The sequence below is a fragment of the Microtus pennsylvanicus genome, chromosome 2 (genome assembly GCF_037038515.1).
Source record: "Microtus pennsylvanicus isolate mMicPen1 chromosome 2, mMicPen1.hap1, whole genome shotgun sequence".
Taxonomy (NCBI): Eukaryota; Metazoa; Chordata; class Mammalia; order Rodentia; family Cricetidae; genus Microtus; species Microtus pennsylvanicus.
The window spans coordinates 120,934,180-120,948,143 of NC_134580.1; the positions used below are offsets into that span (position 1 = coordinate 120,934,180).

The 13,964-nt window shown below is 45.1% G+C and overlaps 1 protein-coding gene across 1 annotated transcript in view; it reads right to left on the reverse strand.

Annotated features, from left to right (window-relative positions):
• The window catches only part of Bfsp1 (beaded filament structural protein 1), a 35,237-nt gene extending 23,839 nt beyond the window's left edge, over positions 1 to 11,398 (reverse strand). Inside the window, exons 1-2 of the mRNA XM_075963842.1 lie at positions 11,043 to 11,398; positions 1,558 to 1,618 (exon numbers count right to left, since the gene is read on the reverse strand). Coding sequence (XP_075819957.1) covers positions 1,558 to 1,618; positions 11,043 to 11,398 — 417 coding nt within the window. The remainder of the gene's footprint in view (positions 1 to 1,557; positions 1,619 to 11,042) is intronic.
• Positions 11,399 to 13,964: the final 2,566 nt, after the last annotated feature.

Here is a 13,964-nt window from a genome sequence, read left to right on the forward strand (position 1 = left end):
GGAAAGGAAAGGAAAGGAAAGGAAAGGAAAGGATCTATTTCTGCTTACAGCCCTCTGGTTGATCTCTCTATCTCTCTCTCTCTCCCTCCTTCCCTCCCTCCTCCTCCTCCTCCTCCTCCTCCTCTCTCTCTCTCTCTCTCTCCCTCTCTCTCTCTCTCTCTCTCCCTCTCTCTCTCTCTCTCTCTCTCTCTCTGCCACTGAATAAAAGTCAGGGCAAGAACTCAAAGCCTAAACTTGGGGGCCAGAACTGAAGCAGAGATCATGGAGGAGTGCTGCTCACTGGTTTGCTCCTTATGGCTTGCTCAGCCTGCTTTCCTATACCATCCAGGACCACCACCAGCCCAGGGGGGCTCACACCAATCATTAATGAAGAAAATGCCCTACAGACTTGCCTACAGGCAATCTGGTGGGAGGTAATCTCTCAACTGACATTCCCTCTTCCCAGATGACTCTAACCTGTGTTGAGTTGACAAAACAGACAAGACGAGTTTGGTGTCTCATCAGCAAGCAGAATGAGGCTCTAAGCATGGGGGCATTGGGGGCTGGAAGCCCATGTGCCCTCAACAGTATCCTTCAATTAAGTCATCTCCATGACTCTTTCTACCCCAACAGGTGAGCTCTGGCATGACCAGAAAAGATGGTTCTTGTAGCTATTAGCCATGTCTGTGTCTGTCCAACCCTTTTGACAATAAGAAAAAGGAAACTATCCCCACTAGAAAGAGCTAGAATGTTCCAGAATCCCTGGCACCTCTCCCCCATTCCTCATGCTTGAACAGAGGGGGGGGTTCTTCCTCTCTTCCCTGAGTCCTTTGCTTCAGAACAGCAACCTCATGACTATTGACTAGCCACAGAACAGAGGTATTGATTTACACAATACACATTGCAGTTTATGATCAGTGTATCAGCGGGAGCATTGTAATGCTGGCAAATTATGAGAGCCCAGAACTATGGCCCATGTGTTGAGAGCTTGGTCCCCAGTGCAGAAGTGTTAAGAAGTAATAGGGCATTCAAGGGGGGCATGGAGGGAGGGCCTTACACCCTCTACCCCATCTATGGATTCCTATCTTGCAAGTTCACCTCCCATGCTCCAACACTGATGCCTTTTACTCGCAGTGAACCAAGCCATCAGCCCCTTCACCAGAACCAGGATCTAGTGCATGGGTTTGTACTTGCAACTTCCAAACTGTGAGATTAAAAACTCTTGTTTATTTACAAATTACCCATCCTCAAGTATTTTGTTACATTAATGGAAAGCAGATTAAACCACCTAGCATAACACATCAGCTTCGTGGTCTCATGAGATCACATACCATGCATCATAAGGTGCATTTGTCCATTAGCTCAGTCACAAAGATTCAGCTGAAATTAAGAAGTTGGGGAGTGGAGGAAAAATATATAGCACAATAAAAAAAAAAGAAATTAACAAGTCAAGGAAGAAATGACAAGAAACAGACAAATCCTGAAATAGTGGAAAGGGGGTTATGGGAAACAGTTGCTCCTACCATTTAGTCTGATGCTGTAAGGAAGCTACTTACGACAAGGCAGTATTCCGCTCACCTTGTTAAGCCGGTCCAGCATTTCTTTCAGTACCAATTGACTTTCACGCTCATTTTCGTATCTGCAAATCAGACACACAGGCAAGAAGAATTAGACAGCTTCTAGGCTTTCACAGTTATAGATCGCATTACCAGTGTAAAGTTCTATCTCAGATAATACCATGTCCTTTTCTTCAAGAAGGTAATTTCAATTTTAAAGAAATAGATCATTCCACATTTCATTGCCTGCTGCTTCCCAATAATTTTTATACCCTCAACCACATAGAAAATGTGGATTGCCTAAAAGGATAAGTAAAACAGAAGTCCTCCACCCTAGAGCCTCAAAGCACCTCAGCCGCCACCCACCCAGCACCCGAGGGTGAGGGAATTATAGCTGAGCATAGCTGTAATCCAAGCACAGCCTCCAAACAGAGACAGGAAGGCTGCCCCATTCAGTCTATAACAAATGACCAATTTCCCAAACTGATGTACTCATTCACACTTGCAACTTGTCAGTGTTCCTGTATTAATCATTTATCCTTATAACCAAAGGAAGTGATTGCTGTTACCTTTCAGGGAAAGATGTAGAACTCGGTTGAAAACCGTGCCCTGGGCTAGGGATATGGTTCAGCAGTAAAATAGTTACTGCACAATCATGAGGACCTGAGTTCCAATCCCAGAACCCACATAACAAGCCAGGCACAGTCCTGTGCACGCCTGGAAAACCTGCACTTTAGGAGGCAGAGACAGGAGAATTGTTGGTGCTTGGTGCTTGTCAGCCTAGATGAAAAGAATTCAAGATTCAGATGCAGGGAGAGATCCTGCCTCGAAGGAATAAGTGGGAGGGCAATAGAAGAGGACACTGGATACCATCGTCTGGCATTCTAGTGCATGTACAAGACACACCCTCACACAAACATGCTTACACATAAGCCACCCCCCAGCCTGCACACACATGGGTTAGAGAAGGAATAGAAGACGAGGATGTGGAAAAGGAGAAGGAGGAGGAGGAGGAAGCTTCGCTAGAAGCTGCCAGCACCATGCCCCTATCCTTACAGCACCACTCCTGCCTAGCAAACGGATGAATGAGCCAAAGACTCGGCACCCACTAGGAGCAGCCCTCAGCCTCTGACAAAGGTCAGATAAATTAGTAAGATAAATCCGCTAGCTTGGGTAACTAATGCACGCGGTAGGTGCCCATTGTGCTAACCTACTTGACAACACACTTGATACTGGCTGCCTTCCGCTCTTGTCGCCCTTCCTAACTCCCTGGCCAATCAATGCTCCTTGAGGTCTTCTCTCAAATAAGCTACTGATTGGGTTTCTAAACGATTCCAAACTAATAGAAGGGGGTGTAGGACTCCGAGTAAAGTATGACTCTGATGTGTTTGATGACCACACCACCTTGGCTAAGCAAGGAAGTCCCAGTTCAAAACAGTTAACAGGGGCTGGAGAGATAGCTCAGTGGTTAAGAGCATTGCCTTCTCTTCCTGAGTTCAATTCCCGGCAACCACATGGTGGCTCACAACCATCTATAATGAGGTCTGGTGCCCTTTTCTGGCCTGCAGACATACACACAGACAGAATATTGTATACGTAACAAATAAATAAATATTTAAAAAAAACAGTTAACAGCTCACCTGCCATGAGGAATATGCTAGTCTCTCCTATTTCATTTCTTCCCAAAGTTCTAAGAAATGATAGGCAAATATCCCAGAAATTATTATGGTCAGAGAGAGAAGGGCTCTTCCCAATGAACCCCGGACCTCATTCCCTGCAATCTGCCCCCAATATGCATTCATATCTTCTTCCAGGAGTTCCAACCCTTGACGTTCAGCAAGCACCAGGCTGCTTAGATGGAAGCTATATTTCCCAGCCCTCCCAGCCCTTCATCCAGGAGTGGTTGTAGCTGAATCTTAGCCAATAGGATGGAAGCATAGGTCTGTGTGGGCCCTTCCAGGTAATGTAGGCAACAGTAAGTCAGCATCACCTCATGTGTCCTGCAGTTTGAAACGTGGATGCTGCCATCTTGAAGTTCAAACAAAACCTTCAGAATTTCAAATACTATAGAGCAGCACACTAAACTGCATGCCCAGACTTTATCCAAGAGAAAAAAGAATTTCCATCTTGGATAAGCCAGTGTTATGTTTTGAGCGGTAAAATATACATGCGTAAGATTTACCGCTTGTTTAAATGATCTTACCTCTATTTTTATTTATGTGTACGTGAGGGAACACATAAGCACTGGTGCCCATGGAAGTCACAAGAGGAGTTGGATCCTTTGGTGCTGGAGTTAGAAGCAGTGATTGGAGGAAGTGGAGGGCCTCCTGAAGAGGATGCTAGGAACTGAATACTGGCCTCTTCGAGAGCAGTAATGCTCTTTACCTTTTCTCTTTTTTTTCTTTGTTTTTGTTTTGTTTTGTTTTGTTTTTGTTTGTTAGTTTATTTTGTTTGAGACAAGGTCTCACTATGTAGCCCCAGCTGGCCTAGAACTCTCTGTGTTTATCGGGCTGGCCTCAAACTCAGAGATCTGCCTGCTTCTGAGTCCCAAATATTGGGGCTAAAGGTATGAGTCACCATGCCCAGCGAAGCGTTGCCACTTTTAAGCATAAATGGCATTAAATGTATTCTCTGAGTTGCACAGCAATCCGCACCATCTACCTCCAGAACTCTTTCACCTTGCAACATTATGCCCATTAAATACTAACACCTCATCCGCCCCCACCCCAGGCTATGCCCATTAAATACTAATGCCCTATCTGCCCTCACCCCAGGCTTTGCCCATTAAAACTCATGCCCATCCATCCCCACCCCAGTCCTTAAAACCAACATGCTACTCCGTCTCTGGGAATCTGCCTACTCTAAGTACCTCATGTAGAATCAGTATTTTTCTTCTTGTGTCTGCCTTGAGTCCTCAAGGTTTCTTCATGTTGAGATATATGCCTGAACTCCCTGGCTTTCTCAGGCCGAATGCTGTTCTGTTTTCTATATATACCGCATTTGCTGAGACACGCCTCAGACAACGGCACCCCAGTGCGTATGCAGTTTAGCTATTGTGAATTGCTGCTATGAGGAGGGTGGGCAGTGCCAGCTTTCAAGTCTGCTTGTTTGTTCTTTCCATTTTTGTTGTATTTTTGTTTTATTTAGTTTTTATTTGGTTTTGTGTTTTACTTTAGTTTGTTTGTTTGTTTTGTTTTGTTTCTCTGGTAGCCCTGACTATCCTGGAACTTACTCTGTAGACCAGGTTGGCCTCGAACTCAGAGATCTGCCTGCCTCTGCCTCCTGAGTGCTGGGGCTAAAGATGTGCACCACCACTGCCTGGCTAAGTGTTTGGGGAGGATTCTGAGAAGTAGAAATGCTGTATCACGTGGTAATACTGCATCTAGCTTTTGGAGAGAGTTCTCTATGGTGGCTGCACCCCTTTACCTACCTCTCAGTGAGGCCAGTACAGCCCATCCTTGCAAACACTTGTCCCCTGTTAGCCATCCTAACGGATATGAAGTAGGCCAATGTCACTTTGCAGCTTCTGTCACTTACCACAGGAACCACTTCTAATTAACCCCACGCCCACCCCAGAAAGCACAACTGTCTATGGCCTGGACATCTTGGCCCATGAGTCAAAGTCAGGTACTGACAACCCTGTGCTATGTGTAACCTCTGTGTTCTCAGAATTAAAAAGGCCAGAAAGACAACCAAACCCAATCAAAATTGCATTCCAGTTCCAAATGGGCTGAGCAGCTTGCTGTTCTTTATGCATCTCTGAATTAGTTTTACATTTCCTACCAAGATGCCATAGGTATAGTCCTTTTCCTTTGTGGGACTCTAATGGAGCCAGAACTTGTTTTTTTTAATGGGTTATTATCTTTGAGAATAACATTGTTAACAAAAATCTAATTTTCCCCTGGCTTTTTCCTGCTAGAAACATCCAAGAGGCTGTGCAGTTTAACAGCATGTTTGGTAATGAGCACAGCAACACAGTCTCATGGGTAATTCTCATGCTACAAAGATCCATCTAGATATATTAAAGATAAGCGACTTCATTATACAAAATTAATGACATGAATTCCCAAATTCATATCAGTAAGCTCAAAAAGTAAAATCATACTTTGTGTTTCATTATATAGTTGTTTATATAAATTGTTGTTTTGTTTTCAGCAATTTGGATAATTGACGGCATTTATCATTGTAGTCTGATACTTTTCCTTGTTTTTATGATTCTTGCTGTTTGCTGTTTTCTCTAGTCTTTGATGCACTGAAAATATGACTATAAACTTATCCATCTTTCAGGTGGAGAGCGTCTAGCATGCTGTGGGCCTCGAGGCTCCTGCTTTCCACCTCCTGCGTGATTCTCACCTGGCTTTGGCTGCTGTCGGTTCACCTTGAGAATGCAAACGCATATATGGGATGCATTTGTGGGTGTGTGTGTGTGTGTGTGTGTGTGTGTGTGTGTGTGTGGTTTTTTATAATGATTTTCAAATCCCACTATCTAACAGAAAATATTAAAACTTCTCCATGGGGCAATGGTAGTGAATAAGTCAATGAGATATTTAAATCAACCTCAGAGCATGAAGAACTGCTCCGTGGTGGCCATACAGCTTGGAACAAGATGAATTCAGAAGACCAGCAAAACTCAGTATAGCTGTTGCCCGGTGAGGCCTCACAGAAGTTCTGCTCATTCAAGTCTGCAGTGACCATGTCAGAGGAGCAAGGGGTGGCAGTTTAGGTTCAGGAAATTGGCTCACCAGGAAGCAAAGCTCCTATGGATGAATCTCGGATAGTCCAGGCCCCTAGAACCTTGGCCCCAGAATGTCTCTCTTGCTACCACTGTATCTTTACATGTTCACTGCTACCATTTTTCTCTGGTATCTGTCATGGTGTGAATGGATGTGGGGAGATCTCCCCTGCCTTTAATGCAGTATGATTATCTCATGGAAAATCCTGTTCTACTGGGCATTTTTACTTGTGGATTATTATGGAGATGACTTCCTCCTAAACTGTACTATTTTAACTGAAGCAATGATTTTATACAATAGTGTTAGCTTATGTAGAATTTTGATGCTTGAGAGCCTTTAATAAATATAGATTATGATAGAGATTTGTTTAGTGGGAAAATTAGCATAGGTAAAGGTAGGATAAAATGTTGGCCCTGCCTCTGATGAGGCAGAGGCTGCAAAGGATAAGAAAAATGAAACAAGGAAGTGGCACACACTGTAACACTTGAGTTTCTACTGAGGAGCTGTATAGACTATGGCTTCGGTTAATGATTAAGAAAATCAACTGAGTTCCAGAAGCTAAATCAGCTCGAGTTCTTATGTTCAGAGATGTGTTCACGGGTTCCGGTGTGAATCACAGCTGAAACAATGCCTTAAAAATAACTCGAGGTTGCCGGGTGGTGGTGGCGTACGCCTTTAATCCCAGCACTCAGGGGGCAGAGGCAGGCGGATCTCTGTAAGTTCGAGGCCAGCCTGGTCTACAAGAGCTAGTTCCAGGACAGGCTCCAAAGCTACAGAGAAACCCTGTCTCGACCCTCAGGAAAGTCCTTGTGTGCCTGTTCATCTGTCCAGGAGTTCGCCTACTCCGCATCTCCTCTCCAGTTCCTCTGACCTGCTGAGGCTTGCCATTCCTCAGCACCCTAGGTGGGATCCTGACATGTTGGAGATTATGTGTGTGGTTCCCTTTTTTGTGAGCCCCAGGAGTTAAGTTTTGCCCCCCTCACCAGCCCCAGATAATTTTCACTGCCTCAGATAAAAAAAAAAAAAGCCAAGCTGAGTGATAGTCTGCCAAATCCGCTGGCGCCCCTCAAACCCTGAGCTGATATAGACTGGTCCTCGTGGCAGCAGTACAAATCACAGCAGATGACGACTATCGGAGGTCCCAGGGCATCCTGCCAGTCCATCAGGCTGCCTTGGGTGTCCGAGCTACACGACACTGTGAATGTATTTAATGCCAGCTAACAATATATGTCAAGTGATTAAGATGGTATTTTCATATTATTTACACTTTACCACCCCTGCCAAAAGGGGGGTTTACTTGGCCCACCCAAATGAAGTAAGCAGTTTAGTATATTCCGTAGCCTACAAAACCCAGAAGGGGAACCTAGGGGTATAGCTCAGTTGTTTAGAAAGCTTGCCCAGAATGCACACAAAGCCCTAGATTTGATCACCAGCCCCAAATAAAATTGGGTGTGGTGAAGCACAGCTGCGCTCCCAGCACAAGGCAGGTGGAGGCAGGCAGATCAAAAAGGTCATCCTCAGTCCAAGACTAGCCTGCAGTTTTATACTTCCCTGTACTTCTTGGGCCGCCAGCATCATCTGAAGGAAAGCCTACCTCTGAGTCACACTCTACAGGAATTCAATAGTGAATTTTCCATGACTCTGCTTTGGACAGAGTGTTAAGCCAGGACAAGGATGCCTCTGTTCAAGCCCCGCTGCCATAGGCTCTTTCAAGACTTATTTCCCCAGGAGAGATTCTCGTCTTGAAAACTGGCTTCTGTGGCTCAAAATCAGGAACAGAGAGACTGATGGGAAATGAATCAATGAATAGGCTGTGGTGGATACACTCAAGTGCAGGTGACAAAAGAACGTGTTAGAGGCAAACCTTTCGCCTACCCTAAAACAAAGGCTCCAGAATCCAGCTGATGCTAGAGGGACCAGTGGAGCCCATGAAACATGAAAGATCTCGCTGAGTGTCCGGATAAATACTTGCAATCCCAGAACTCAGGGGGCAGAGGCAGTAAGATCTCTATGAATTCAAGACCAGTTTGCTCTACACAGAGTTCCAGGTCAGCCAGCACGACATAGTGAGACCCAGACTCAAAAGAGAAAACTCTTGGCCTCTTTGAAGTCTAGAAGAGAGCCTAGGCATATGCATTTTAGGTTAATTTATATAAATTTTATTATTTATCTTTCAGTTTTTTTAAAAAACAGAACAGGTCTTACCCTGTAGACCAAACTCGTCTAGAACTCACTGTATAGCTCAGGTTGGCCTTGAACTAATGGCAACCCTCCTGCCTCAGCTTCCCAATGGCTGGAACCATAGATGTAAGCTACTATACCCAAGAATTCATATAACTTTTTGATGGATAATTTCCTCACAGGCTTAAATTTTAAAACATGTTTGAAAGTTATTTCAGTAAAAGTAAAAGTCTCCCTCCTGAAATCGGTTTCCTCCAACAGAGTCTCACTGGCTGTACACGAACCCCACTTCGGGGCAGGGCCCCAGCCCTGCAGACGGACAACGCCAGATCAGTATTTTTGAAGGTTTTTAGTGTCATAACACCTTTGTCTGGGATCTTCTTAAAGTTTACAGATATTTTGCTTATACATTATGGTTTCCATATGGCAATGGGTTTTCTGTGTAAACAAATGTGTGTATCTCAGCATCTTCTACATTACTTATGCCTTTTCTTTGACATTTTTCCCATTTGTTGGCTTGTTTAGTTTGCTTCTGTTTTGTATCTCATTTTATTTTATTATTTTTAGATACCTGCTTGTATTCTAATGAGAAAAAGAAAGAAAATGTATGGTTTTGGGTGAGCGGGAAAGTGAAGAGGATCTGGTAAGAATTGGGGGAGGGGGAGCATGATCAAAATATAGAACATGAAAAAAAATCGATTTTCAATAAAAAGAGAAAGAAGTCTCCTGCCCTGCTCATTCTTCCTCATCCCCTCCAAGCAATCAGTATGGGTGGGGGCTTTTTTTAACTTATGCATAAAAAAATAAAACCCGCCTCTCTATTCTTACCCAGTTTAAAAAAACTTTAATGAAAATAACACATTGCTCTTTTTACCACTGCATAGTATTCCACTGAATAGACGAAGCTCAACCTTACATCCTGCCTCCAACTGACGAGCATCCAGCTTGGTTTCAGGCTTCCTCTAACGACAATGCAGCCACAGCAGGTAGCTGTGAGGGCCCTCCATTTCATACCAGCCAGAGCGGATCCTGGAGAAAGTCCTTGGAGTGGCCTGCTGCCTCAAAAGACACATCTCTTTCTCTACCTTAGAAAGGCGATAAGTTGTTCTCTTACTTCCTAACAGCACAATCATGGATCTGGCCCCCTAGATCCCTTTACATTCTGAGCCTCAGTCTCTCTGCAAAATAATCCAGTAAGAACCTGGCTGTGAGGGTTACAACGCAAGGGACATAGCAAAAACCTAGTGCTGGAACTCACCAAGGCCAGCTGGCCTGGGTCTGAAAAAGCATGGGATAAATCCGGACTAGCTGAACATAGAGGACAATGAGGAATACTGAGAACTCAGGAACAATCGCAGTGGGTTTTTGATCCTACTGCACGTACTGGCTTTGGGGGAGCCTAAGCAGTTTGGATGCTCACCTTAGGAGACCTGGATAGAGGTGGGAAGTCCTTGGGCTTCCCACAGGTCAGGGAACCCTGATTGCTCTTCGAGCAGATGAGGGAGGGGGACTTGATCGGGGGAGGGGGAGGGAAATGGGAGGCGGTGGCGGGGAGGAGGCAGAAATCCTTAATAAATAAATTAAAAAAAAAAAACCTAGTGCTGCACCAATGATTACCGAAGCTCTAGTTACAAACGCTAAATTATGAAACCAACATAGGTATCCAACAACAGAAGAGTGGATGAAGAAAATGTGATAAAGGAAGATAGATGACAGTCGTGTGTGTGTGTGTGTGTGTGTGTGTGTGTGTGTGTGTGTGTGTATGTATACACTTGATGCCGGGTGTGTGTGTGTGTGTATACACTTGATGCCGGGTGTGTGTGTGTGTGTATACACTTGATGCCGGGTGTGTGTGTGTGTGTGTGTGTGTGTGTGTGTATTTCAGCCATAAAGAAGAAAGCCATAAAGACGCAATTGCAACTGGAGACGATCATATTGAGCCAACTAAGCCAGTTAGTCTCAGAAGACGAATATGTGTTCTCATTTGTGGTTCCTAGATTTTATATAGTCACATAAAATCATAGACACATATATGAGATGTAAGAAATGAAATTGTTAGGGGAAAGGGGAGATAAATGAGACGGGGGAGAGATGAGAAAAGGGAAGGGAGAAGGGTACAGGGAGGAATATGGTTAATGTACAATATATACCTGTAGAAAAATTAAATTGAAAAAAATTTTACGAAGTCAGAGAAATTGGTCATGTGAGAGTGCACATTCTGAAATTCTAGAACCAACAGAAGCAATGTCTGCTGGCATTAAAATAAAAACGGGGGGGCGCCGCACCTCTAGGGTGCAAACCACCTTGGCTCAACGTAAACGCTGAAAACTCGAACTACGCAATTAAAATTTGTGCGTTTTGCAGCATATTACACCTACATCCCAAACCACATTGAAAGCAAATGAAACTATGCCCCGGGAACCGGAAGGTGCCATCGAATTGGAAGTTGGGTTTCTTCAGGACCCATGCATCCTCACGCCCCTCTCTGCAGGACAGTCTGCACCTGTTCCTCACTACCTCCACATCCCCCCACCAGCCCCCACCAACCCACCACCCCGCGCCCGGCCTCGGTTTCCCTGACAGTGCCTCTTACTTGCTCCGAAACTCATCCAGCTCTCGCTGTGCCTCTGCCTCCTGCCTCTCCAGCCGAGCGCGCTCGGCCACCAGGTCGCGGACGCGCTGCAGATTGGCCTCGACGTGGCGGGCGAGGGCGTCCTCGGGCCCCGGCTGCTCGCCCAGGCGCTGGAAGGCGTCGAGCTGTCGCCGCAGGGCGGCATGGCGCTGCTGGAGCGCCCGGGCCCGCTGGACCTGGGCGGCCACACGCTCGCCCAGAGCCTGCAGCGCCGTCTTGCCGGGTGCAGTTCCCCCAGGCAGGACGGCAGGGCCCGCGGGCTGGGCGTGCTCATAGCGCTCCTGGTGGGCCTGGAAAACGAAGCTGCGCTGGTACATGGCTCCCGGGAGGCCGCGGCCCGCTCTGCGCCGGCTAAATAAGCACCGAGCTTGCAGCGCTGGGACGTTCCAGAGCCTGTCAGCAGATGTGCCCTCAGGGCGGGCGGCCAACAACGGCGAGCCTCGGACGCTTTGTGCGCCGGATTAGCCGTCCACACAGCGCCCCGGTGGAAGGGGCATCAGATGAGGACCGCTTTGTTCCACCATTGTTGAGGCCTGTTGCTGCGTGACTGGATTGATGGTCAGGGCACAAGAGGTCCACGATGTTCTTTTGACTGGTTCCCCTGGGCACTGTGTAGATGACCCAAGGCCAGCTTGCTAAACTCTAATGAGTCCTGCAGCAGCGTGCCTGGCACTTTCTCCCGTCCCTTCCTGCTTTCATTATAGAAGTTAATTAATTAATACCGGTTTGGTTTGTTGTTGTTGTTTTAGGATTATTTAAGCCATTGTAATTTTAACATGTAGAGACTGTCTCGGGTAAGGGGTTCCTAACTGTGCATGAAGATAAAATGGTTTATCACATAAGTGTTGAGGTGTGTTTCTAGTAATTTCTTACTAATACCTTTATGTATGTATTTCTGAAGAATCTATGACACAGACAGTGACTTGGGAAACAAGACTAGTAATTCTGAACCTTTTTTTTTTCACCAAAGAGTTGATAGTAAGTAAGTGCTCTGAACATAACAGAAATCCTTATAGTCTAAGAATTTAATAAACTATCCAACTCTCATTAACTTTTATTATAGAAATAGCAGTTGTACTTTAAATTATATATGTTCACATAATTTGATAGCTAGGCTTTGGAAACTTCTAAAGTAAAATGTGATGTTGAAAATAATTAACTATTTGACAAGAATATCCCTGAATATAAATATTTGTCACAGAAATATTTAAAGATTATTATCAGAGGCCAGGGAAATAGCTCAGTGGGGAAGAGTACCTGCTGTAAAATCATGAGGACCTAAGTTCAAGTCCTCAGTGCCAATGCAAAGTTGGGTGTGGTTGAGCAAGCCTATAACTCCAGCATTGGAGCAGAAGATGCTGATGGAGAAACAACAAACATCAAGTGCTGTCAGAGACTCTGTCTCAGCACAGTAAGCAGAGGGCCATAGAGGAAGACACCTAATGTCCTCCTCTGGCCACAGCATGTGCACCCGTTAATGCTTACATTTGTATAACCACGTACAGTGCATGTATATTGCACACAATTTTTAAAAAATCATTATCAAAAGCACTGTTCTTTTCTAAAATAAGGATTAACAATACCACATATTACCAACCATATGGTTTGCACATAATTATGCTGCAACTTAAAGCTAGTTATTAAAAATAGCAATGATCACTTAGGTCTTTGTTGAGTTTATTATCACTTCAAGAAGCCTGTATAGTAAGAATTCAGTATGGACAGAATCCATGTAAAATCTGTAAGTGTGGTGCTCTATCTCTCCCTCTTTCCCTCCCCCTTCTTCTGTCCCTCCCTCCTAAGACATATAAATTTTCGTGGTCAACTGGAAGAGGGTGTGTGGGCATTATTGTGGGTGTCCCACACACTGCCGGTAGCATTGTGAATTGATTTCCTGCTTCTCAGAGAGCAAAACCCGCATGTGACAAGTACTGTAAATCACCCATGACCTGTGACATCATATGTTAATCAGTCATTGCTACAGCACAAACCACTCCAAGCTAAGTAAGTGGCATGCAATGACACTACGCTCTAGCTCCCCAGCTCAGTGAAATGCTTCTTCTAGCTGCAAGTCTTTTGATTGGCTGAGGCAGCACCATCTGGACACCTTGTGTCCTTCTAAGTGAGCAACGTCAGAAGCCCTGCCAAACTGACTCATCCAGGCCTCCTTTGTAGAAAGTTCACTCACATCCTCTTTTTCAGTCAAATTACAGGATCACAGACAACCAAAGTCAGGAATTAAATGGGGATCTGGAGAGATGGCACAGTAAATAAAGGGCTCCTGCCTGAGGTCCCCCCAGTCGCCAGGTAAAAGTAGAATGTGCTGTTATTAGTCTATGTAACCTCAGTGCTGGGGTTGGGGGACAAACAAGCAGATCTGGGGGCCTTTCTAGCCAGCCAGCTTACTGAACCACTGACCTACAGGTTCAGTGAGAGACCCTGTCTCAAAACCTAAGATGTAGAGTGAGAGAGGAAGACGCCTGGAGTTGAACCCTGGCCTCCATACATGCACACACAGGAGAGCGTGCACACTTCAAAGGAATGAAGCGGGCAGCTCACTCAGACTATGACAAGGTTTTGGGTGTATTACCCCATCATTCTAGACTCAACACCAATCCCATCTATCCTAGAGAATAACCCCATCGAAGACAAATATAGTCCTGAAATCTAACAGAAGAGAAAGCATTGTTCCCGTTTCATACAATGCAGCAAGTATTTTTTTAAACTATCTACTAATAAGCCAGACATGGTGGTGTGTGCATCAACTCAGTTAATAATTGAGCAAGGTGAGTCCCTCCTGCCAAGATACAATACGCAGAGTGGACTATAACCTTCCTCCCAAGTTGCTTTCAGGCAGAAAGTTCCATCCCAATGACAGAATGC